Source organism: Anopheles marshallii, chromosome 3, assembly GCF_943734725.1.
Source record: "Anopheles marshallii chromosome 3, idAnoMarsDA_429_01, whole genome shotgun sequence".
NCBI lineage: Eukaryota > Metazoa > Arthropoda > Insecta > Diptera > Culicidae > Anopheles > Anopheles marshallii.
Window position 1 is genome coordinate 31,001,006 of NC_071327.1, and position 27,123 is coordinate 31,028,128.

Consider the following 27,123-nt stretch of genomic DNA (forward strand, 5'->3'; position numbering starts at 1 on the left):
TCGGTCTGGTCTGGTGTACCTCATTAGGGTTGCATTCAATGCAGAATTGAGGCCTCTCCGGTAAACCTCTCCGTACCGGACCAGTGTTGACGCCATTGTTTAGAAGTTTTGATATAATGTATCTCCGATTAATGGTGGTGAGGCATATTTCAGGGACAATATTCTTCACCGACGGGAAAATGGGGGATAAGCGGGGTGAACGGTGGAAAGCTTTGCGTTGTTGAAGTTTATAATTGTGTGAACGGTTCTCGGCTCCGGTGGCAAATTAGTGGTAATAAATGTGTAGTACCATATCTGTCGACAGTTTCCTGTTCGAGGGTAGCACGAACGGGAATGTTGTGTATTGGTTTGAAGTATTGATTTATCATCCACCGTTGGTTTCCATGTGTGATATACGATAAATGCTACTGAAATTTGAGAAACTAAAAAAATTGAACACTTTTTCATTGTAGTAAATATTGATCAGCTTCTTAAAAACTTGTACTAGAAATTGGCTGTCAATTCTATCGATTGAATCTTAATGTGCGCCAACGCCAATGAATGAGTTGCGCCTAAAGGTATGCAATTCAAATACAAACCAAATTTATACTATTTTGCTTGCGTATTACTCTTATAAATGTTGCTTCACGAGCACAGGTAACTATTTTCTGACCCGAGACATAGATGAGTAAACAGTACATCTTTAGGCAACATGCCAAGTGCGGAACAATGTCCTATTCCTTCTGGATGTATGATTCCATTTTAAACATCTTTTCTAATTTAAGCGAAGAAACCACAACCAACAGCTTAACGCACTGCCCGCAAACAGTCCAGAGTCGATTCTATAGCCATTCGAGACACAATCAAACCGATTACCGGTTTCCCAGTTCGGTTGTAAAGTGATTTCCCTGCCTCGGTGGGAGACCGCAAACAATTTGATGCTTCACCACTGGAGTTTCGAATAGACGGGCCACGTTCCCAGGCTAGGTAAGCAACCCAGCCATGTAGCCTCAAATGTGGCCAATCTACGAAACCATTTATGATTGCGGTTAAAGTACGGGCAGTGTATGATCTGTGAAGGTACAGATACCGGAATGTACAGACAAAGGGCACGAGATTAAAAATTCTCTGCCGAAAAGTGCTTGTTAACCGATCGCCAGTTGTGAACTGCTGAACTGCAAGTTGGAGGGTGGATGATGAATTTACCGTCTGGAATGTTGGCTTCAACAGAAAACGTCTTCTATATTTGTTCTGTAACGCAGCATTTGCAATGGGCAGTTTGGTGATGTGCTCGTCAGGTACATCAATCACTTCGCACTGAACGAACCGGCCGGGTAGAACATTCCGACGTACGTTTGGTGGTGAGGAATGGATTTGGCTCGGATGCTTTCTACCAATTGTTTCGAAACCGGGTAATGAAGGGATTCATTCTTGGAATTTTCTTATAAATGTGACGCTCCGTCGCTTTCACGCTGGGTGCATGGGGCTTAAGCGGCGGAAGTTTCCGCTCGGAAAAGGTAAACTAAGGCGGTAAGTATTCTAATTCGAGCTAGAAAGATTCCGAAGATGCTTCCCACAGATTGTACGAGGAAAGTGAAATATTTCAATATGAAAATAGTTCAAATCTTTGTCCATGACCACCGTCGCTTACGTTCGAGTTGTGGAAGGATGTGGAATGAAATCATATCTCCGTTATTTCTCATTCTCAGAGAAGCTACGAATATTTTGATGGGCGTGCAATGTGACTGTTTAATTAATTTAAAACCATTTGAAGAACACAAAGCAGTTTTCAAACAGCTTTGGTTGATCTATGGCCTGCATTCTAGCTGATCTTTTCTTAACACGTTGTCAGCGTGTTATAGACGTGGCAACCATTACGTAGAAGGACAACGTATCTTCTCTGTTCGGTTTTTAATCTTTTGTTCTGGTTCAGTGGCACAACGTACTGATCGCCCTCAGCGAGTGAACTACTTTTTCGTCAGCTTGCACAAACTACAGAACAGCTAAAACAGAAGAGCTAAAACAACCACCACCAGCTGGCCTGAATAATAACTTCTTTCTGTTCCACCACATAAAGGGAAAAAACAACACTTTTTTGTGCTTTTGAGGTTAGTCTGATAGAAGCTTTCCTCGAATCAGCAAACAACGACGTATGTTGCGTTTCGTTTGAAGTAGTACGGAACCGGCGTGGTGGTCGTGTGGTTTTCTGTGATAATTGCAAAGTTTTCCTTCCCCAAGAACTTCGCTCCAAAGCATCCAATGGATAACATTTCACTATGTAGAAGCCTTGGAATGGAAGCAAGTGCGGTGCAGTTTGTCACAGTGGGCATAAAACTGGCAGAGGATCACTTTTGTTGTAGCGCATCACTGTTTGTAATCATTGATGAAAATGAAGCACCCGCGCTTGCTTTGATGCACATGGTGGTTGGGTACGGTGCATTATGAGAAACTTTTTGATTTATCTTCTATATTATGCATCGTATTCTTTGAGTTCTGTTAAAACTTTTATTTTGAAACCCGAACAAAGCAGTGTGTCGGACGATTGTTTGAACGTCGTTTCGTAGATAATAAGTTACCACCGAAAGAGGTCATAGGATAAAGATTTGTTTGACTTTATGAGCGTGTTTTTTGCTTTTAATGTGTCATCAACATCATGCTAAAATTTACATCATTTTTCAGTGTTGGGTCATAATTTTTATAACGCCTAAATGTATGCCCTATGAATTGATTTTTATGGTTACGAAAACAATGAAAAACTGTGATTCCGATACGAAATGAATAATCAAACAGTATGAAATGTTGCATTTGATTTTTGTGTCCGATTCAATACTTTGTTTCATTTCAAATGTGAAAGTTAAAAAACGCATAAATTCATGCAATTTGAATGCATTTCCTTTAGTTTTGAAAAGTGAATTATTATGAACCGTATAACAACGTAACAACCAAACTGAAGCACAATTTGGCGTAATTTTCCCCACCCCAACTGTTAAAAGCCGATCGAGAACGATAGCAAAATCCTCCCTAGCTGACCCAGTTGGAAATACGCGCAATTATTTTATTCCAAAACCTTACCGGAAACCTCCATTCCCCAATGCCTAGGCTACTTTTAATCCCCATTAATTAGGACACAAAGAAAGAACGGCATTTGGGATATCTTTTTTTTTTTTTAGCCCCACTTTCTGGCAATCGTTCTATTATCGTGCTGCTTGCCAGTCCCCTTTTCGCCCTGCAGTGGACGTGGACTTTTAAAGCGGCATCTAATGGAGCGAAGTGTGGGAGCTAAACTGTCCGTTGCTAATTTTTGTCATCATCGTCAAACTTTTCACCGCCGAGGTTAGGGGACGGTGACAAGGAGTAGGATTTTCGAAAGGAATCCTTGCAAGTATCACTCTGCTAAATGATGCCTTCCGCTCATTCGTTTGGTCCCGGTGGTTCGCTAGTCAGAGTGCCCATGTTTGTCCAGCAGCTTGGGTGGTGTGCTGGTGCGTACTGGTGAGGGTTTTGCTCGTTGCCCGAGTAACTGATTAATACCGTCCCACGGTGGAGCTATAACTCATTCGCTCGCTATGAAGCCCTGTTCGAGCGGACATTCATTTTCCGTACGGCCCGGCCTTTGCAAATGAAAAGATCGCTGGTGGTTTTTCTTTCCTATCTAGCTCTCTTTTTGCCCAACCCGGTTTGAAGACTTTCAGGAATAGCATACCGGCCGTGGGGAGGAACAAAAATTATGATAAAACTCTCATCCTCGTTCAGAGGAAATAATCCGGTACGAGGGAAAAAGGGTGATGTTGAGGGTGCAAAAAACCGCCATCCCTTTGAGCTGTAATTTTCAACCTCGCCGTGATAATGTTATCAGCTGGAATGAAGTTGCTGGCTGGGTGGCGATTAATTTGTCAATCGTTGACAACGGTTATTAGAAGGGACGAAGAAGTGCAACGAAGGAAGGTGAAGATATTACACGATGTTTGCTGTCATGCTTTTGAAAGTGCGCTGTTTCATGCTATTTAATAGCGATTTTTTTCTACTTTTCACTCACTACAATAAGGCATAATGTGGAATTTTTCGAAAGGAAAGTACAGAGTCTGACCGTTAGACGTCACACTGTGCAGCTGGGATAAAATAATTCATTTTTAAATTATACTCACATTGATCATCCTCGTAATGTGCCCACTGCTCAAAGCTCATTATCGTGCGAGACACGACTTAATTCCTCTCGGGAGCTTACAGCTCGTGTCACATATGGACATGCAAAACTGAACGCAAGGCTGGTGCGTTGGTGTATATGAGTTTTTTTGTTGCTTTGTTCGTTTACCATTTACCATTCCACTTCATTATCATAAATTATAATTTCATACGTGCAAACAGGGTTATTGAATTATCGTTTTGTCACTTGTTTGTGCTCACCCTTTGCATGCCACCGTCCATGTTTGATGGGCTTTACAGTTTTGACGGGCTGTGCTGTTTCCTTAGCCCCGTATAAATATTCGAGATCGTTCGAGCGAAACCGACGGGCGGAAGGAGCGAAACCCGAACCGTTCTCCCATTCCGATGATGGAAAATGTCGCTGAAAATGTAGCGTTGCTGTATGGGTAGCATATGAATTGTGCATGAATTTTGATGGCTGTTTGCTACCGGGCCTGGAAGGATGTGAGTGGAACGAGTGGTACGAACATAAAAGAACGTCGCTTGATCTATACTCTGATGCAGCCCTGCTACGGTGACACTTAATGTATGCTAGTAAAATGGCACTCACAAATGGTGCGCGTTGTGCGGAACGTTGAAATGAAAATCACGGACGACACGCTAACCTATTCAAGTGTAACGAGATGGGTTTTAGTTACGACGGAGAAAAAAAGGTCAATGATATGTATGTAAAGAGAAAAAGAACTGCAGCAAGACTTATGCACTCAGCGGTATCGTTAAGCATATGAAAAAACCAGGGTTTTTACTTAAAGTTTTCATACTATAAATGATTCTTTGCCGTAAAATGTGCAATGCATGAAAAAAGGTTTGAAATGCTGTTCTTTTTTAAACTGCATGCTTTATTACGACATAGAAATAAAACTTAACAAATTGTACAATTTTCAATTACTAAAACATTAATCAGTCATGCAAATATACTTATTTATCAGTAATATTAGCTTGTTCGCCCAAATGCATGCAATCAGCTAAAACAAATAACAAATATGAAATAGAATTGCCTACATTTAGGCTCTTTATTTAGCCAGTCGTAATTCATGTGTCGAATAGTTTGAAATAAAACCAGGTTATGTAAATTAATATGTAGAATTTAGTATTACAAAATAAATCATGGGAATGTAATGTTATAAAGCTGAAATTCCATGCATGGGTGCCCTTAGGCCGTTCCTTTTTGTTTTATGTAACAGAACCTTCACTCTTTGCTACGTGTTGGTAAGGCATGGGAACGATTCGATGACAGTAAAGTGGGCAAATGAAATCAATGAAAAGGAGCCGGGGAAAAGGTTAATTCCGCACAACTGAACGCGAAATGTGTGCTTGTGGTGCCGAGCATGAGAAACCTTTCTCGTCAATTGCTTGCTCGAAGCGTAATGTCTGCGGCATTTGGCACAAACCTCAAATCTATGGCTCTGTTCCTTTTCACGTGTATTTACAAGACTGGAGCCCACTGTTCTTCCTGGGGTGTGCTCAAATCATTAGCCTAATTACGTACACTAAGTGGACTCGGTGACGATCATCTTTCACTTCGTTTGTGGTTAGACATTCGTTCAACGACCGCGGTTGGGCTTCAAGCATACTTAAAGCGTTTTCTCACGTTTCTTTCTCTTAGCAGCAACGAGTTGCCATTTAATATTTCTTTGCTATTCCACTAAATAGACTCATAATTTACGCTCCTTGTGGGTTCTTCTAGAAGGGCAAAATCTGCTTGCGGCCGTAACAAAGGCTGTTTGGTTTCGTTTTTTGATGTGTGCAAAGGAAAACGTTTTCCGATTACTATCGATCCTAATGAATGCAGCCAGCATGTCATGTACTGTGTGGTTCGTCTTTTGGGTTTTTTTAACGTCTCCTCCCCAGAGGGTCAGCTGCACAAATGATTGATGTCTAAGTGAGCGTGGCTCCAATTGCCACGAGCAGGGCGACGAGCAGACATGCAAACAACGAATCGATGTGGCAATGATTCTGAACGGCCGAGCGGTCGGGTGCATAAATCTTGGCCAGCTGTTTTGTTGCTCTGTTTTTTGTTTCACTTTCCTGCCCAATCACAATGATGCATGACCTGACGTAAAGCCTACATACAGTGCTGCATTTGCGTGGTTTCTAATTTCGTGCTACGTCTTGGCTGAGTGAGTGAATGCTTGTTCTGCTGTGAGTTCTAAACATGCCTGTTGTGCATGCTCCTGGCTGGATGCATCGTCACACGCAAACCATTCATTAAAGATGATGGATAGTTTGGCGAGAAATTTGTGAAAGCATAAGGAAATGGATACAGCGTGTAGCTTTCACCTGCTTTGGTCGCTATTAATGTCCTGCAGCGGGTTTGCTGGGTTGTGAGGAATTTGTGGCATGCGTAGTATTTTTGATTTTGTTTTGGAAAAAATGGCAACTTTGCTAGGCCTGTTACACGAGAAGAATAAAAAAAATGTCTTATTTTATGATTATGGCGTGGCTTATTGGCAGGAATGTAAATTGAAATTCCTTGGCTATGTGATGCATGTGATGTATTCAAGGTAAGCTAATGCCACCGTTGCGGAATTAATTTAATGATTTGTACAGTGCTGTTTACATATTTCGCCTAAATATAGGCAATTAATATGACAAAGCTAGTATTTGTCCCTGTAACTTTTGTCAACTGCTGAAGTATTTATGGAACTGTTGTAAAAATCAAATAACTTTAAGAAAAAAATCATCGAAGAAAAAAAACGTCACCAAGTATTATATTAGGACACCATTGATCTATAAAATTTGGTGTGAATGAAAATAAATATAATCCGAATGGACCATTCCAGGGGATCGCTGTCATTTAAATAATTTATTGAGCAACCGTTTAGTCGAACGGTTTCTGGTCCGGTACCAACCCAATGGATCATTCTTCACTGGAACGTATTATGCTGTTTACACAGTTTTTGGATACGGATGAGCCGGCCTCCCCGGGATAGGTTACCGTTTGCAATACTTTCCGGTTTGTCGTTTTAAGTAGATATTTGCGCCCCTTATTGCAGCTGCTACCAGGAACGAGCTGGAATCCGTTTGCTGCTTCTCCCGATGTCACGCAAAGGCACAAACTTCTGCAGTTCGAATGGTGCAGAAGCCGAAAAGTCCAATACCGAATCCGAAATGTCAGCACTTGCCAGTGGACGGACGATTGGGCAGTTGTGTAAAATCGGTGTTTTATTGGTTTTGTATTGGAGAATTGTTCGTGTGTGTTCGATGCTCCAAGTTGCTGGGGCAACTGTAATAAAAGCGAGTTTTGTTTTTACTTTTTATTTATCAATCATTTGATGGCTTATGGTGTGGCGCTTAGCGAAGGATGTTACGCTTGACTAGGATTCCTAACGGGGAGGGTGTTTTTTACGACCGCACACCCTCCCAATAGTGGACAACCGAGCAAAAAGCGCAGGGGAATTGGGCGGTTCGACTTAAGTAGTGGCCTCCGGGGAAGATCTGTTCCGTTAAACCGGCTTAATAAGTCGTGAAAACTCCGTTCCCGATAGAAGGGGACTGCTCCATCTTTCGTCTCGCCACTCGGAAGCCACCTAATCGCTCGATAAAGCGACTAAGAGAGCAAGTTTTTATACCATCTCGCCATATGGACAAATGGCAGCTTGGCAATGGAAAATCCTTCCCCCGGGTTTTTTTTTGGCGATGCTGGGAAACATTCTCGTGCCCGTTAAAGCAACGTGTTTGGGAGATAGAAATAAGAGCAAAACAGGGGAGGAAGAAAGGCAAACAAACGTGTTACCACCGTCCGTGTGCCATAAAAGGCAACGCTGGAAATAAATCAAAATGTAATAAAATACGCAATTTACGCTAGACTACTGTCAGCTGCGATTCGCGTAAATCACACCGACGGTAGGAAAGTTTTTGATCCCCGCATGGTGTGTGGCCCATGCCATCCCTTGCCGCTAGTACTGCGTTGTCACTTGCGCGGGAATAGTAAAGCTTACAGCAGGATGAGTGTGATGATGCTGTTAATTAATTTAGGAACTTTCACCTTCCCGCGCAGATGTTCCGGTACGTAAGGAAAGTCATACCAGTGGCGATTTGGGGGTGCCAATGTCTTCGGTGGGTGGGGTACAAAAAATGTGACAAGACAGAGGGACATTAAGGGTCGAACGATTACATTCGGTTTTGTTAGCAATTTATCATCGTTTATTAAATTAAAGTTTGTGTTAGCCGTGTGAAAAATATGTCTTTGACATTTCTCCTTTTTCGTGACGGAGAATTTCATACATAACATATTTGAGACTGATTTTTTAAATAAAAATGTATGAATTTCTAATTTTTAGCGCCGAAATATATGCAATTTAAAGATATGTAAGGATTGTTTTATATTGTTGCTCGTTGTTATACTGAAAATGTTTAAATTTAACTATTTGAACATGCTTTTATTTACTTAGAAAATGTTGTGCGAACGGAGGGCACTTCATTAGCATTGTGATGCAATATATCTCCATGCTTGATGGCTAAATAAATTACCAAATTCCCCAAGGAGGAGAATTGAAGGATCTTCGGAGAGGTCTCAAAAAAAAACCCCGAAGTTTTTTTGTTTTCGTTCTTAATCACTTGAATAATAAAATTGCGATAGGGACGGAAAAGAAAAAAATAAAACTTGACCTCTCATCCCACTTCAGTGAACGATGAAAGTTTGAGGTAAGTTTTCCCACCTGAAGCGTGAGCAATAGTCGTACTACACAAACAAAGTTTTCATTTTCACTTGATGCAAATGTTTTTTTAGCATGTTATTTATGTCTTGTAAGTGGAACGAATAAAAAAGAACACCTCGTTGATGAAGGTAACATCCTGAAACGGTTGGACGTTCATTCCCCTGCCTTTTCGTTGAATAGGAAGATTCAATTTAGACGGGCCCCGAAAACGAAGGTCGAAAACAAAAATTAAGTAGCTATTACGACGTTTAAAGGTATGATAATGTTTGATAAGTGTAATGCCTGCCATGGGACAGACGTGAGTATTTGTGGCGCTCTTTTCTTTCCCCCCAACCTGTGCCATACCAGCACAGTTATCCCATGCTGGTGGATATCGTTGGTCATTTCAGGATGGTCTTTGCTTCCAATCTCGCACAAAACGGCACCAGAGAGAAGGACGAAGGAGGTAGAAATATTATTTGCATAAAATTGAAATGAAAATATTAATAAAAGCGTGCATTTGCTGCTGGCACATAATTGTTTCTGATAGACGCAACCATGACAGGGTACGTGCCGGACACGTACCGTGTCATTTCTGCAGGACGATGAGCAAAAGTTTTAGCAGAATAATACCAAGAATAGTGGAGAGAGAGAGCACAAAAAAAACTTTTCTTCGTTTAAGGCGCTGTCCAACAATTGAATGGGCGGATCCATCTAAGAGGGAATGGGAAGAATTAAGGCCGCGCTGCTTTTACGAGGCTCATCATCATAAAAAAGCATTCATTTATGCGCACCATCGAGCAGGAAGAAGTTGGCTGCTTGGCTTCACTCTTGAGCTCCTCCCTGTCTATATATTTTTTTCTGCATCAGCAGCAGCAGCAGCAGCAGCAGCTACAGGACAGGACCGACCGGCAGAACGTTCTACGACATGATGGGAACAATTGTTATTAACGACCGTTGTTTACACTTCTATGAATCTCAAAGGTGCCACTTAAAGAGTCGACAGCCCACACTCTTCTCGGGTCCCTGCAAGGGATGAGATGGAAAGCGGCATGGCATAAGGGAAATGGAGTAGGCAAATCTTGGCCCACATTTTGTCACAATTCTTTCTTGCGTGTAAATGAAACTGAGTAGGGAAGCGTGAGTGTTTAACGGTGAAAGGTGACAATGCACAAGCGAAAGTGGGCGAAACAATGCTCATGAAAAGTACATCCCATAGAACCACTTAGCTGCAAGTGTTGCCATTAGTGAGATTGTTCAATGGTGAGAAGGTTCGCTGAATGTGAGTGAGAGGGTGAAACGCCTAAAGGTATGCAATGGAAATATTTTGTTGTAGTGAGACATCTTAGGAATATTTTTTTTTAAATTATTTTTTTACAGTAGAAAAGTTATACAGTCATAATCTTTTCTTCGTAAAAGACAGTAAAAATGATTAAAAATTTAATTTTAAAATGAAAATCCAATATTTAACCGTCAACCATCCGCTACAATAAATCACGAGCTTTCTTACGTTCGAGGAAACATTCCGCTGCAAAATACACATGCCATGGTTGTACTCCGTCGGTTATAAAACCCTGTTTTTACTAGCAAGCTCATTGCAGTAGCGTTTACAACTGCACTTATCTGCAATATTCACGAGCAGCAGCTAACCACCGATGCGACTTACAGCGTTGCATATTCATCACCGCACATGAACGACCGTGTTTGCACTTTCATCCCGAAGAGTAAGAAGCATTCGGAGCTGTTCAGGTGAGAAAATAATAAACAAATCCAGCGTACCAGCTATGTAACGCACTGCACTGGATCCGTTTTCGGAAACGGTGGATGTGGTGGCCTACAAAAACACGTACACACTAACGCAGAACACACTCTGGTACACAATCACCGTGACGCAAGCGGTGGAAAGATTTATTCTGAGAGTGAAGCTACAGTACCAAGCGTTATCCTTAAGCTACTGGGGAATGTTGTTGCATTCCAGCGAAGGGGACTCGCTTGCAGAGTAAACAGTTTTCTAGATGGCGGAATGTTTCATCCCCAAAAACCGCATCGTACTATTCGGCGGAGAGGGTTTGGTTAGGAGTGGAAAGCATGGTGGTTAAGCTTCTCGTGCAGAATCGCTTGAATATCTATAATGCAAAAAAGTGAAGCTTTTGCAATAAATTTCCCAAGCCGAAACATCCTCAATGACAAAATTCTCACGAAAGGTAAAGGTTTAGGATGAGTACATAGTTCGAATGTTAAGCGCGCAGTCCAGAATACGACGGAAAGGTATCGCAACAAGAGTCACTTACTACGCGTATCTCAAAGCGAAATGTACTTCAATAATAAAATATTCACTACACAGCTGAGATAGGTATGCCAAATAAGGTTTCAGCCAAGGTATTTCAAGCTAGCAGCGCTTCCTTAAAGATACCACTTCAATGCGAAGTGACGTAAAACAATCCACAATTGTGTTATCCACTTGTGACTTACTTTGCTTGGTCCCAATCATAATCAAACAAATTGAATCAGAAAGTTTTGGTGCTTCTCCTTCCCTTGGTTCGTGCTGTTCCGTTTTTAGTTGCTGAAGAGATAAACACCGGGAGCCAGGGATGCCTATCACAATTATATCAATCACCGGTGGACGGTGGCGTTAGTTTGCTTTCTTGTTTTTCTTTTAGCAAATAAATTGTGTTAAATTTCATGTTAAAACTGCGTTGAAAAAGGGTATGTAACTATTTTGTATTGCGCATTGCATAGATGTAGGAGTTAACACGATATCCTGGAAGTATGGTATCCCCATTAATAAAAAAAATAGTCGAAGGAACTAATTACTACTTTGTTATTGTTGAAAATTTCAATTTCTCGTCTAAATAAAATAAAATTTTTTCTATTTCGCGAAGAGTAACAATATTTCCCCTCGTTTTTATACCACTCATGGGAGGATTGAACTTGTATGCAGTGGAAAACATACTTTGTCTCAACTATATCGAAGCATGAAATACGCAATATTTTCATTCAATCAACCATCCATTCATCCTTTTCCCATTTCCAGCCCGGAATGTGGTTAGCACTTCGGTGAAAAAGCACGAGAAAGTGGGCAGAACAAAATACCATCCCACCCTCCGGTGTCCCTTTGATGACTTTCCGTCTTTCGGCTTTACGGGATTGTGGTGGTCCGAGTGAAACGTGCTTCGGGTGAAGTTGTTGCATTGAAAAAGGAAGTGGAAAAAATTGTATCTAACAACTAACGGGGTAGTTTTGTTTGATATTGGTTAGCTTTCACCCGGCTAGTAGTGCACGGTGCTTTGAAGGACTACTTAGCTGCTCTGCAAGCCCAATACAGGGAACAGGCAAAAAAAGTGCTGCCAGTTGACAGGAAGAAAAAGTTGATAAATTCAATTTACGAAACCATTGCTAGGCCATCGGATGGCTGTTACTGTACAACGGGCAGAATATGAAGTGGCATAGAGTTTTTGTGGTTGTATGTATTTCAATGTATTTATGTGTGTGTGTGTGCGTTGCTGGTTCTCTTCTCATCACTCTGTCATGCTGGAGACGTGGAAATAGTTGGGTTTCTGATTGATTAATTAAATTATAATATTCCGAAACAGGTAAAGCACGTTGATGAGCTTCTCGCCACAGCAGTTACAGCAGAAGGCAAAAAGCTCGTTAGTCAGAGGCCAATCGGGTCAGCCAGGAGTTCTTTTCGTTGTACGAAGCTTAGACGAAAGTTTATTAATGAAGCAACCAGCTCTAACTTCTTTTGACGAGCTTCACTGGAATGCCACCGGTGGAACGGATGACAAGATCGGCCTTAAAGCGCACTTGATCGATGGACTCACCGGGCAGGATCCGGTAACTGGCGAGCAGCTTTACGATGGTAACTTTCATCTCTAGCAGCGCATACTTCTGACCGATACAGTTCCGTGAGCCAGCACTGAAAGGAATGTAATCATACGGTCCACGCTTGATTTCATTTTCGTCCGAAAAGCGCTCCGGGATGAACTTTTCCGGATCGGGAAACACTTTGGGATTGCGGTGCAGGCAAAAGATGTTGAGCGAGACGGTTGTTCCTGCGGGAAGTACGGTGCCATCTATTGGAAAAAGATATATTATTAGCCTCAAGTAGGGTTTCCAAAGGTGAAAGGGAATCATACTCATTTCCATGTCTTCGAGAAGTTTGCGTCCAATGAACGGAACCGGAGGTACCAGGCGTAATGATTCCTTAATGACCATGTCAAGATACTTCAGCTCCTGGAGCAAAGAGTTGGTAAGAAAGACCGAACCCGCATCCTTTCCCAGCACTGTATCGATCTCTTCGTACAGCTTCTGTTGAATGTCCTGATGTTTGGCTAGCTCTAGAACTGTGAACGAAATACCCGACGTCGTCGTATCGTGCCCTTCGAACATGAACGTATCCACCTCCTCGCGAATATCGGCCGTACTGAGCGGTTTCCCATCGATCTTAACCTTCAGCAGCTGATCGAGGAAAGTATCGCGGTGCTTTGTGTAATCATCTTCCTGCAGGGCTTTGTTTTCCTGACTAAGTTGCTTCCTTCGTGTTTCAATTACGGAGTTGGTAAAGTCATGCAAGCGCTTAATGACTCTTCCCTGATCCCTGGCGTAAGAGTACAGTACAAACAGAGCCGGGAACTGTCGCAGTACGCTAAAGATGCGTCGAAAAACATACTCGGACACCGTCTTTACGCCCTTCGCGTAATCATTGTTGGGATCTTCCTGTGCATTGATGTGAACTCCCATCGATGTTGCTAAGAAATGGGATACAGCGTAAATGATAAAATGTTATCACAGAAGCGCTCGATAGGTAGGTACACAGAACCTACCACAAATGCTATCCAGTGCGTAGAGTGTGATGTAATCGTAGATATCGAACTCTTTCTGATTCACGTGCCGTTCCAGCTTAGTGATGAGTATGTCCGCCTCCTTATTGAACACGTCCATAAATTGATCGAGAATTTTAAAATGAAACGATGGTGTGATGATCTTTCGACGCTGGAACCACTTTTCACCGAACGACAGCAGCAAGCCGGTGCCGAGCCAGGGCTCGATAAAGTCATACTGGTACGATTTCTTCGTTGTCTTCGATAGCAACAGCTTCTCTACGTTGTGCGAAGAGGAGATGTCCAGTTCCATATCATTGAACGCTCCAACGAGGCAAATGTCCTTGCCATACTGACGATGGCAATCAACAATAGCGTCGAATAATTCTGATTTAGGAGAAGAAATCAATGCTGTAGTACTACAAAAATTTAAACAGGTTCATAAGAAGGCCACGTACCCGGGATGGATTTGTCCTTAAACACGTAAGCGCAGCCAAGGAAATACTCCGGATGCGGACCATTGAAGTGGGGCAAAATTTTGAGCACTTCCTGACGTTTTTGATGGTACTTTAACAATAAATATGAAATATACACAACGAGAAGCGTAACCACAACAAACATTTTACTGCTGTAACGTGAACTCCCTACTTATCGAACGTTCATCCGTCACTAATAATCGGGCTTGATTTAGGGTGAATGTATATATAACCGATGTCTTATCACGCCAACACGATCAGCCGATTTCTTATCGTACAAACACTGCGGTATGGTATGGTTGTCTGTTGCGTTTGGAAAATAAACGCGCGATGATCAGAAAACAGTCGGTCATGTTCCTTAAAAGTGGGCGGTAGATTTAGCAATGAATTTGCTACATTTTTCATTTCTCAGGTGATGTAAGGTGATGAAATATGTGGCCTTTAAATAAATTAATCGGATGCGTTGAGCAAGTATACGAAATGGTACAATAATAACATTATTAACAGTGACCTCTGAATAGCTCCATTGCTCAACGCTTAGAATAAAAAAGATGTCAAAGTGGCGTTACGAGGTTTGCGCACACAAAAAAAAGCAAACTGATGCACAAAAACTCTTGTCCTTTTCGGTAACGCAAACAAACCGTACCGGATAAGAAATCGTTGGCCAAACGGCATAAGCGTTGTGAAACTGTTTGTGATTGGAATCCGGGCAAGCACTTTGACCCGTGTGCGAGATCGAGATTTGCCGACTGTGACCGGAACGTGACAAACCAAATCCAAACGTAATCCTTTTTGTCTTTCGAAACCATGCCCCAGCCCATACCGGTCTCGCGACGATGTCGATGTAGAGAACCGAAGCGGGATAAGACTATCCGGTCCTGGTGTAGCGAAAGCTTACGATTTAGTCCTTTAGACATCCAAAATCGGAAGGGATGCTCGTTGGTCCACTCGAGATAACGATTGGATCTTGCACGGTACGCCTCGAGCTCACGGGGTGATGTTGCGAAACTGTCCAGATTTGGACAACGCAGCATCATGTAACGTGCTACTTAAAGGAAGGAATGGGATAAAACGAAGAAGAAAAAAAGCTATACGGCAAGAGGCAAAACCAGGCAACAGTTCAGCAACTTAACGATGCTTGTTTTTAATGTGATTTCGTTAGGATTTTATTTCCGTACCATTCGCACCGTGACAAACTCTCGTGTGGTGAAATGGTCTTGTTTAGCTGCGAATGTCGTAATTCGCATGTGTACAGCGTGCCGAGTAGAAGATCGGTTTACGCCATTGTTTACCACAGTCATTTCCGAAGCATTACCTTAGGAACACTTTTAATTCACGGCATCCGGTTGTGGTGCTGTTATGTCGGGACCGCTATGGTAAATGTTGTCTTTTTTCTGCAAGGGGACAACGGGATTGGAAGCAATAAAAGCATCTTCAAACCATTCACCGAACCATGTCCCTTTTATCGGTGGTATGTATCGGAAATGGTTAAACGTTTCATTACGTCCTTACGGGACGGGACGTTCCCATGTTTGGACGAGGAAAGTGTAGTGTGCTGTTTTAGTTTTTCCTCCGCACACGAATGAAGGTATGAGATGCCAACTGTCGCTTGTTGGTGGACGGAGAATGATTCGTTTGCGACAATCGGGACCGTTCCGGATGTTCGTGCGCGTAGCGTAAATCTGGCACGGATTAGCTGTGGCGACCGCTGGAGAGTGTTGCGTTTAATAGCTGCTGAAAGCATAAATAAACGTGGAGATAAGAAGGAGGAATCTATTTTAATTTTATAGGTGCCAGGGTTATGTTCTACATTGCTAATGGTAGCAAGATGTGCCTTAGAATGGTTGGTAGAATAGAATACGGTTGTACCGATGCAGGAAGGATTTTATGGCACGCCACTTAACAGCTGTCCACTTAGTGTTAATGTGTGTGTGTGATGATTGTTTTGGATAGAAATGAAATGTAAAATGATTTCTTAAAACACATTTTTTAGTTAAGTATTTTAAAACAAAGTGATTTAACCGAAGGAATATGTACATAACAAATGATGTGATTTTTATATGTAGATTGCATATATTTAGGCGTTTTAGTAATTTTCTAGTACACAATGAAACCATGAGACCAAAATTTTGAGCATGATAATAATAATGATCGTTCTATGGTAATTCGAAATATATAACTAGGTTTATAAACTAATGGCGAACAGCACAGTACAACTTCAAGCATAGGACAAATTTAAAGGATTCTACGTTCAGTTGCAATCTCAACCAAATCCAGCTCTACTATTTCTTGATTCATTCTTCATTCTATTGTGACCACGGCATACTCAAACATTACCATCACTGTTAATCCAATCATACTCCGAAGAAATGTCCCCATATGCGCGCCCAATATTAGCTCCTACACCCGGGTGTGAGAATAAACATGCTCCAATCACGGCTGACCCAATAAAACACCAGCGAGATAGCAGCAGCACAATCGAGAGGACCTATTACCGTAATCACATTCTTTCCGGTAATCTAATTTCAATCGAGATCAATCTTGATGACATGACTCACAGCCATGCCAGCGCATGGGGCGAGGTTTGTCCAGTGTGATAACAAAGAAAAAAGGGCTAGCTAAATGTTGAATCTGTAAGCAATCCGTGTGTCAATCGATCGCATCTCTGCTGGACAATCGGTTCGGTTCAGTTTTCGTTCGCCAGTGCCATCATTTATCTTTCATGACTAGCTACGACTGGGGAATCGATTTCTTTCGGAATGGCACGGTACGAGGGAACACACAGTTCCGCGCCAAGCCGTGGCAGCTGTGTCAAAGAAAGCGAAGCGCCAGAAAAACGGAAGCGAGCGTAAAAAAGGGAAGAAAGTTTCTCTTAATTACTATCCTCGCCACATTGATCACAACTAATGTGAGTGAAATAACGTTTGCGAAATTAGATCCTATTTGATTATACGGCGCTGCTTCAAACGTACGGACGCGGGAAAGCAGGCGGGAAAGCTTTCCGGACAGGAAGACCTTGCGACAGGAGCTTTAATTGCTTTCGTGAGGGCAAAAGATTGGTTTCCGTTGTCGTTGGGTATGGGAATACGCTTTAGCTATCGATCCTAGTCTGGGAGGTTTATGGTAATGGAGCACTAAAGCACTTGCGAACGGAACAGGAGCTGTTCAGAGCAGTTTGTGCAAATTTTGTACGTAAATCGACGCCAAGAAGTTACACATAACGTTGCGTTTAAGAGAGTTATATTACCATGAAGAATTCTGTGTTCATTTCAAAATATACCAAAATATGAGCAATTGTTCCGCAGCAATCATCAAATGCCAGCATCGCAGGATAAGACTAAACAAACAACCATTCCATCCCATTCCGTTCCATTGCCCTGTGTTCTGCCGGATGCGGGATCCGTTTACTCCCCAAAAAATCCTGAGGGAGTTTTGAAAGTTTTCCTTACCGTAAGCAGTGCAATTTCGGCAGCAGCAGGAGCACACAGCATCAACGGACGGAGTACCAGGAACATAAAACCATTACTATTATGATTATTAGCATTCACATTATGCTGGTATAACTTTATCCTGTACAGCCTGGAGGCTAAAATCCGGAAACCGGTCGCTTCATTTCGTAACAATATGGTCTCTGGGAAGGAGGCAAGCTTCGTGCGTTCTTTTTTTTCCCGGTTTGTTGTTGAATGGGATGACAATAAAACGTAATAACAGGTGACCTGGGGTGGATTGGGATTTTGGGGAAGGAATGAGCATACTTCTTGGTCATTTTGTAACCTTAACATTTAGATCGTGTTTGGTTTGGGGTGAGAGAGAGAGATGGATTGGAACAGGTATTGATAGTTTATTATGCCTGGTAGAACAACACGAACCTGTTGTATTCTGCTCTTATACGTCTTTGCTGAATGACCTTAAAGCTAACGTGCCTCACCTCGATTGTAATGGTCATAAAATGTGTGTTCATTACTCATTTCCCTGGATTTTGGAAACCGAAAGTTAGTACATTTGTCCCTTTAGGCAATGTATACACCTACAGTTGTACGCTACGTGCAGAACGACCCCTCTTTATGATACGGAAATGAGTCATCAGGGAGCTGCTTGTTTGGGGCTTCACTATAACCGTTGTCCTGCTGTGTACATGTAAAGGTCGGGAGGATTATCTATGACTAGGACTATGCACAGTTGAAAAGTCAAATACATCGTATGGAGTGGCACACGGTCAAGTAGAGATTTGAACCTGGAATGCAGTACATGCTGTCCGAATGAGCTTCTCAAGAAGTGTTTACGATTGCGGTTCATGTTAAAATCTTCTGACGCAAATGTTTAAAGCCCAACAGTGTGGTTTTTTGCAATAGCTTATTTAAGTCATATGCCTTCCTAAATTTGGGATTTAAAGCACTTCGTGAAGAATCTATTACCCTGTGGGCTTCCCCGTACATGCAAAGTATCCTAACAGTAGATCATTAGAGCAACCTGCTTCCATTAAACACGGCACTAATTACTGCCTTACTGGAGTTACTTACCTTACTTTGAGTAATTTAAACAAATTGTTATTTTAAGAAACTCAAACCCCTATTTGCTGTGTTTCCATCCTCCTTCATTCAAACGAACCTTTCCCCGCCTATTGCTATGGTGAACTTCTTGGGAAAAGGATTCATTTCATCCTGACCAAACACACAATAGTCCTGTGCCCTGTACCGGTCCCAGCATGCAGGCGTGGTGGGAGCTTAACATTTAATTCCGTCATAATTACATCCCTCCCTGATGCGTGGCTTCCGTCATCTTCGTACACCTTCCATTACACCACACCTAAAAAGGTGTCCGGGAAAGAGCAAAAAATCACACACAGCCATACGATGCGTAAAGAAGCTGCAGAACACCAGGAAAAGTCAACGCACTTTGATAACTTCACAAATCTAGGTCAACCCCGTTGGATGGGGATGAGGGTGGAGGAAAAGAATGTTTGAACGTCTTGAGGAATGTTTTGTTGGAATGAAATTGTTAATAAAACCGTGTTACCCTTTCGTGCGCTTTGTTTCGGTATTTGTTCATGGTTCTATATTTTCCCCCTTGGTTTTGGGCAAAGGCCCTAGAGCGACCTTTTACGGTTGACTGCCAGGTGACGGAGGATGGCGCAATGCTTTGGTTTACCACTCACCCGTTCCTTCCTGGCGTTTGCATGCGTTTAAAGTAAAAAAAAAGGAAGCTAAAGGAAACCAACCGGAATTTCCATCGGGAGGTTGGAATGGCAGGGAAAAGTTTTTACGGCTGTCTTTTTTTCAGGTCAATTCGAAGCTGCGGGAAATCAGGATGGAAGCAGGTGGTTTGCCGTTGCCGGGATGGAATTACTATCGGCCACGTTTGGAGATGTTGATGAACTTTTTCCAAACGATGGAAGAGTGATAGTGAAAGGGCGGAAAATCACGTGCATCGTTAATGACGGTAATGGGGCTTGAAATGAAGAAGGTAGAAAGTATCGAGTGTTCACCTCTATCAGGACGGGATAAAAGCTCAATCAGGGATTTGAGTGCTTATCTGGAGCATGCAGATGAAAAGTGCACCTCATTGCCTTCATACTTGCATCCAGGACGAGCTTTAAACGATTGTACTTACCATGTAGCTTAACTTTTCTTTTCTCTTTTGCGCCCAAAGTAAGAAACTCAGTACACAGTGATCTTTTTATAAAATTATTTTCTATTTTCTGTAGATTATTCCTCCCCCGTTGGGCTTTCTTTCGCTTTCCGAGTATTCATAAAAGCAGTAGTAAAAGATTATACAATAACGTTTTCGTACAATAGCTTTCGCAATAATTACAATAATATGATCGGTTCCAGCTGAGTTGTGTGTCGCTTGTCCGGAAGTACGCGAGCGCATTCGCGTCCTTAGTTGAATCGTGATGAATTTGGTGATAGTTAGCAAAAGCTTTGGAATCAAAGCAGCCTAACGCTTACGAGCGCCATTTTGAGATGTGTTGGGGCAGGGGTAAAAAGACGACATCTACCGGTCTTTCCATTTCGATTCTTGTTGTAAAAATTTTCTAAAACTCTGTACCTGTATTTGGAACCGGACAAACCATTCTAGTGTCCCGTAATATACACGATGGATCCGGTTGAGTGGAGCATTACACTGTTGTGGATAAAAAGACATTTCTTCTACTATTTCTTGTTCGTTGGCATTTTAAAAAGGTTTTCATTTCATTATACTACCAAGTTTTTCTGTTTAATTTTTATGGTAAAATGAGTTGTCAGTTTGAGAGATTTAAATAGCAGTTCATTGATCTAATTTCCACTTACTTCATTAGACAGCTCTTGACCTGGCTGTTTACAAGCGTTGGATATCGCTTGGTATACAAATTAAAACAACAGAAATTGCTCAAATAAAATAAATCATGTGATGTCGTTTATTCGCTAATAGTAACAAATACTTTTTAAATGCTGAAGAATTAAACTCTAGGAGCATAAACCAAGTGTAGTGTAGTGTTTACTTATTCATCATGACAGTTGAATGATTGGATGCATCGAAAGTTGACTTCACTTTTATCTCTTCTTCGTTTGTATCTCTCCTCTTCCGTCTCTGTCTCTCCGTTTCTCTTTTTCATGCATGTATTATTGATTTTAGCGTGTATTTATTTTATTTCGCTACTTAAGAACGCGCGAACACAAATCGGATTTCAAACCGTGCACATTACCATGGTGATTATAGCATACATAATTGCCACAATTGTTCGAACGCTAGCGAACAAAGACCCATGAACACACTCTCTCTTTGTGTTTGCTTTTTTTGCCCGCCATTCCACTGAATGATTTACTAACAGATTATACACAAACGATTTTTGCATTTCATTGTTTTGTTTTTACACGTGTATTTGTAACAGAGCCCATCCTGTACAGATGCCAATACGACTAACCGAGTGCTGGTTTCCAATGCTCGAGCGAGATAATTATCGCACAAATCAGTTCAATTGCCCACTTAGTGCACGCAGCAGGAGATACAGAGGCTTAATTTGTGAACGTAATTAGCTCCGTGCAAACGGCATTTAGCAGTTTGACAGTGTCATTTTGCTCGACGAATTTTGGTAAATGCAGATTCGTTTGTTCAATGGCGAAAGAATCAAATTAGAAAAATATATGTTGTGAAATGCGGGTATTTTCCGCCCAGCATGTTTGAGCTTTAAATCCGATTTTAATAATCATGTTAAAAACCAGTCTGTACAATGTTTGTGTCATAATTATATCTGTAGGATTAGACAGATTGGGAAGCATTAGCAGAAAGCCGATCGTAATGAGAGCCTCTGTAACATATTTCGACGTTAAATGATAGGTTGATAACATTTCGATAACAGTACAATTATCCAACAGTGACAGAAGCATAGCGTAACGGTTAGGATTATTTTTCTCTTTTGTTGACATAGGGGAGAAGGCGAGAGATAGAGACAGAGAGAAGTAGAAGAAGAATGATACTAACCAAATTTACAATTAAATAGTTCAATAACCCCGATAGGAAGCAATAGGCTCATTGTACCCAATATGAAGCACCAGCTGGGATTGTGTGTTCGAAACCAACCCAGTACTTAGACTCACGTTCCGTTCAGCGTTGCATAAAGCGATCGATTTTAAGTAACTTCTTCTTATTGTCAGCAGTTAGGCGATTCTGAATGCAGGCTTCACAAATACACATCAAAAACAACCCGACGACACCGATAGCAGCCATGCGCGGTCACGACGATAACGGATAAAATTAGCTAAAGCACATCGAACGTTCAGCGAAGCCGTCGCGTTCTAGAAGTCACTGATTTCACCCTCCGTGTCCGGGTACGTGCAGTTGAACGGGTTCCGTAACCAGTGGCAGAGCGATTTGTTGTCCGCCCGGTTGCGCTTCTTCCCACTAGCACCGGCCGTCTTCTGGTGCGCCCTCGATGCCGCCGATCCAAAGCTCGACTCATCGCTGTCACGTACAGTGCCGACGCTGTGGTACCCACTTTCGGCACGTCTTGAGATGCCAGAATGTTTGGACGTACGGGGTGTCGAGTCATGCCCACTGTCGTACGCTTCCGGGGTAGAGAGAGGTAGCAGTGGAAGGGTGGGAAGATTCTGCGGAGGGAGAAGGCTCGAAGTTGGTCCCTTGAGCTGACCATCATCGTCCTCACTCTGGCAAAGTAGCTCGGAGAGAGGGTTCTCTCGGATGTGCGTGTGGGGTTCTTCCGATTCCATCATCAGATCGTCCGTACTTTTCTCCAACTTTGGTAAGTTTGGGTCGGAGGCACCGTCCGGATGGCGTAGCGAAGCGTACTGTTCCATACCCGCAATCGCTACGATCCCCGTCAGACTCGGCAGAGAACTTTGGCTTGGTGTGCGAGACATGGTCATCGACTGCCGACAGTCACGACAGCGGGGACTCGGTGGACGGTAGGCCGGTTCGCTGCAGACACTCCCCGGACCAGCATTGAACCGGTAGGCAGGCTCACTGTACACGCTGTTGGTATCCCCAAGCCGGAAGGAAGGTGTCACCTCAGCCATCGCTAGTTGGGAGGTGAAGATTTCGCGTAGTCGCGCGAGTTGGTCAAATTGGCTCCTGAGAAATAGAGGGCGTTAGCAAGCGAGAGTTACAAACTCTTCATTTTGGCAAATCTGTCTGTCATATTGAAAAGGTAACGAAATTCAATTTATAAAGTCATTCTGATGATCCAATGCTTACCTCATGTTATCGCCGATAACACAGTCACTAAAGACATCTCCACCAACGTTGAAGCTCGATACGATGGACAGCTCTCCATGACTCAAGGCGCTTAGCGGATGTTCTCTGTGGGAGATCACGGCACAATAAGGAATTCTCTTCACAAACCCACCAAGAGCACGAATGACGTTGACTTACCCATGCATTGCCTTCGCAATTTCGTCCTCCGTCACCTGCAGCCCACAGTCCATCATGCCAATGTTGTGGCTGTTGTGGCTGTGCACACTCATAGCGTCATCTCTGGAGGCATGTCTTGAACACAGCATGTGGATGCTTTCGTGTGAGATTTCCCGCGAACCTAACGGATCCATCAGCGGTAAGGCTGGAGGAACCTCCGATGGTCCACTGTCTTGGTCCTCTTCCTCCTGGGTGGTCCCATCCGTTTGCTGCTGTTGCGTGTGCGATGCCCTGTCACTCGCTTGCGACGTTGTCCGCGATCGTTCCGAATGGTTGTCGTGAAGCGAACTCGCCGATGTCATCGTTGTAGCTGCGGCTACGTTCGACATCTTAGACGCAGGGGTGACGGATGCGTACAGTGGTTGGCTCTGTTGCTGGTGGTGATGAAGTGCGGGTTGAGCGGTTGTGTTGAACACCGTTGGCACTGACATCTGTTCCGCATCGAGACTGTAGCCCTGTTTTAATCCTGTGCGTACGTGACTTTCGGAACTATTAGCAGCAATGGTAGTGGCCGCAGTAAAACCTCTCATTGCGATCGGATTCACCAACTCATCGCCGCCACCGCGATCTAGCTCGAGCGTCAGGAACCCGTCCTCATCCGATCGGCTCGGTTTAAACTTTGGCAGACTGTAGGTGGTATGGTGTTTTGTGTGCATCGGTGAGTTATTAGCCGACATGGACTGCTGCAGTAGCTGGATGGATTGGTTTTCGACCCACTGGCGGATCATGTTTTTCTTGTGCGTATCCATAAATCCATATCCACCGGCAATGTTGGCGGCTGCGGTCGCCGCTGCCGCTGCACTAGCCGAAGGTAGTTGCGAGGGACTCGCATGCGGTTGTGCGTTGTGTGTCCGTGGACCATCGACCCACGTTTCACATTTCTTGACGTGATTGATCTCTCGCAGCAGGTGACGCGCTTCGTGCACCTTCGATTTGGACACTCGAGGACCATCGATCCACTTTTCTTCGCTGATTTGTCGCGATGGACTTTCGCGGGCTGGCCCATGGTTGACCGACGTACCGACGGTGGTGACGGACGGTCCCGCATTCGGACGTCTCATGGGCGACCCCTTTGGCGTAGGGATGTTGGAGCCTTTACTGACGCCAGACACATGCTTAAAGGCTCCCGCTATCACTTTGGGAGAGGCATGCTGGGACGCTATCTGAATGGCGTTAGAGACAAGGTCCGCGCCTTGAACCTGCGGGTGAGCGTACGGATGCTGGTTGCGCTTAAGACTATCAGTACGCCCAGGAACTACGGTGGCAACGTTACTCGTGGCGGGAGCACTCGTTGTTTGAACTGTTTTTTGAGAGTAAATACATCCACGCAAAGTGTGTTGATAATGACCTTGATGACAGACTTTAAATATTGAACTATAACAACCTACCTTTGGAAGCATTTGCCGCGGATGCTTTCTTCTTCGGTGAGGGTGTCGCCGTACAGGGTCCCTTTTCCGCCACCGAACCCTTGAGTGCCTTGTTCATTGCGCACCGATTGTCGCCCGAGTTTAGGCTAGGAAGATACACGGGAGGATGCTCACCGTCCGTTGGATCGTCGCAGGGTCCCATGTAGATGACGGTGTCCTGCGAAAAGTCAGAACTGGAAGGATCTGGACCCTCGGACGATCCACCCGATTGATGTCCGGAGGATCCATTGTTCAGTCCTTTGTCTCCTAGAAGATGATTCCGTGGTCGAAGTCTTCGTCGCATCCGATGGATGCGTGAGGCCAGCTGAATGGTGGTGAGCGTGTCCGTATGAGTCTGTTTTGAGGGAGAGATCAAAATAGTGAAATCTTTTGCAGGGGAATTACCTTCAGTTAGCTGAATTTACCTGTGTGTGAGCTACATGGGCCACAACAGCCACATGACAGGTGATCGGTGCAAGGCAGTCTCGTAGTATAGGTGTCAGTGGATGGTCCCTGTTTGGGGGATGCTTTTGGCCACTCAATATTGCCAACAGGACGTTGCCAATTCCCGACAATGGTAGACCTCCGTTACGGTTAGCACAGCCACCGAGATCGATTAGATGCAGGCGGCTTCTTCCTCCTTCAACTGTACGTGCATTGGACACGAATCGAATTAAATCTACTGAAACAATGGCCTTCTTCATGGATACTTACCGCCTCGCTTTCCCGACAAGCTGTACTGGTAGACGTGCAGCGTGTAGATTAAGGCCGGTTCGAAATTGCACTGCGATCGACCCGATAAGGCCAGATCAAGAAACAGTGCCGCCCGTTCCGCTGTTGGCGCCCGTAGTTCCGTTGGTCGGCCAAGAAAATCTCCCCTCAAATACATCCCGGGGGAGTCGTCCGATTCTGTAGAAAATGGGAAAGCATGGAAAAAAGGATTTGCTTAATAAATCGATGTTTGGAAAATCACAAAAGCGAACCGATTGTTTCCTTTTTTTCCTCTTATCTCTTTAATTTTGATAAACGGACCGAACTTTATCGTAATCGATTTATGGCGAAATTGAAACTTGCTTTTGTTGTTGTCCTATTTCTCTTTCGTTTCCAAATTTGTCGAAAAACTGCATATGCGCTCCAGAATATTAGGGTTGTTTCATTTTGTTCGTTATTCCCTCGGAACTTCGGCAGGACTATCGATTATGGCACATGTGTGATTGGGAAAAAAACCTTTTCTTTCTTTTCTACGGTTCCTGGCAAGAACTACACCCATGCCCAGCATCATCACGTGTAGGACATTTGTCTCTTAAGGGGTGCGTCGGAAAAACCTGTGCCATCATCCTGTACCTTAGTTCCCTTTTCCACATCTTTACCATCGACCATAAATACAATCAACCTTATCAAAATTCCAAACACACACGCATACCAGCACCTCACCTCACTCCTGGAGGCTATTCTTTCTGATTATTTCGTTGGGTTGACAAAACTCCCCATAAACCCAGCTGTGCCCGTTTTTAAAGGTTGGTTACCCCGGGAGAAAAAGGCATATAAGAAAAGGTAGATTTTTTTTCTCTCTTTCTTGGAAATAGCACCCATTTCAATGGTGGCAGGTGAGTAAAATGTTGCGAAAATCGATTGCTAGCGACAAACGGGACATTCCGGGACATTAAATAACACATCCACACGACTCCAGGTGGAAGCGGATGAATTACGGTTTCTATGACAGTGGAATGAGTCATCTCGCAATGCTACCAATTACACAACCTCAGCATCAGAAACCTTGGGAGGCCAGCTCAGGAGTCTAGAATTAGTCCTCCGTCAACCAGAGTTCGTTAAAGTTGTGTGTATGTGTGTGTCAAACGGCACGTCCGTTCTGGAGCAAAAAAAAGAAGAAAAATGGACGTTGGCAAAGAGCAAAAGAGATACTCATCCCGGTCGATCGAAACCCGAAAAAAAAAGCATTGGGTGGGAAAGAGTAAATCGTTTGACGATTATGAGGGTTCTAACGAGGGTCTTGTGCTCCGCAGTCCTCGTGTCCACGCTAACCAACTGGGAACTTTGCAGCATTTGCCGTACGGGATGACAAGTCCGAAAGGGGGAGAGCAATTTACGAACGGGAAACTTCCCTTTTTTGTTGTTGTGCCCATCCTCACAGCAATACAACTGGACATTTATAAATGATTTGATTGAAAGGCTGTACTGAATTGTAGGTTAGACAACGGTCCAGATTTTCCAGACATTCCACTACGGGGTTCCTGATGTGTTCTTTTTTTTCTCTCTTCGATGCTCCGGTAGGATGTGTATCCTTTTTCGCAGGATGTCGTCCCGGTTTGGACGAGCTATTGGGCAGATTGAGCTGTTTGTTTGTTTGATTGATGATGATGGTCACGATGATGATGATGGTGGGTATGGACGATGCAAAGGAAAAAAGTACAGACAGCCAGCAGTGATCAATTTCTTTCCAGTAAAAGGAGTCAATTTTCGAGCCGCAGGAGCGTCACCTACATGTAACTAGCTGTAGAGGACATTGTGCTGGACATTGTGTCTCGTAGCATATTTCAACTTTGTTAGCTTAAACCATTAAAACGTTGACAGTTGCAGCATTGCAGCAATTTGATCAGATAATGGAAAATTAAGTTGTTGAATCGTTTTCGCTAGTTGTCCTCCTTTGTGTGCAACACGGGAGTTGTTA

General features: G+C 43.4%; 2 protein-coding genes across 2 annotated transcripts in view; both read right to left on the minus strand.

Annotated features, from left to right (window-relative positions):
• Positions 1–12,557: 12,557 nt before the first annotated feature.
• Positions 12,558–14,266, minus strand: LOC128711778 (cytochrome P450 4d1-like). Its single transcript, XM_053806664.1, has 4 exons — positions 14,104–14,266; positions 13,649–14,032; positions 12,962–13,573; positions 12,558–12,898 (listed from the first exon to the last, which is right to left on the minus strand). The coding sequence occupies exons 1-4, from the start codon at positions 14,264–14,266 to the stop codon at positions 12,558–12,560; spliced, it is 1,500 nt and encodes a 499-aa protein (XP_053662639.1).
• Positions 14,267–21,896: 7,630 nt separating this feature from the next.
• LOC128715741 (kinesin-like protein CG14535) overlaps positions 21,897–27,123 on the minus strand; it is an 87,328-nt gene continuing 82,101 nt past the window's right edge. Inside the window, exons 8-13 of the mRNA XM_053810652.1 lie at positions 25,149–25,343; positions 24,860–25,080; positions 24,417–24,789; positions 22,990–24,328; positions 22,813–22,917; positions 21,897–22,689 (exon numbers count right to left, since the gene is read on the minus strand). Of these exons, the coding sequence (XP_053666627.1) occupies positions 21,897–22,689; positions 22,813–22,917; positions 22,990–24,328; positions 24,417–24,789; positions 24,860–25,080; positions 25,149–25,343 (3,026 nt within the window). The remainder of the gene's footprint in view (positions 22,690–22,812; positions 22,918–22,989; positions 24,329–24,416; positions 24,790–24,859; positions 25,081–25,148; positions 25,344–27,123) is intronic.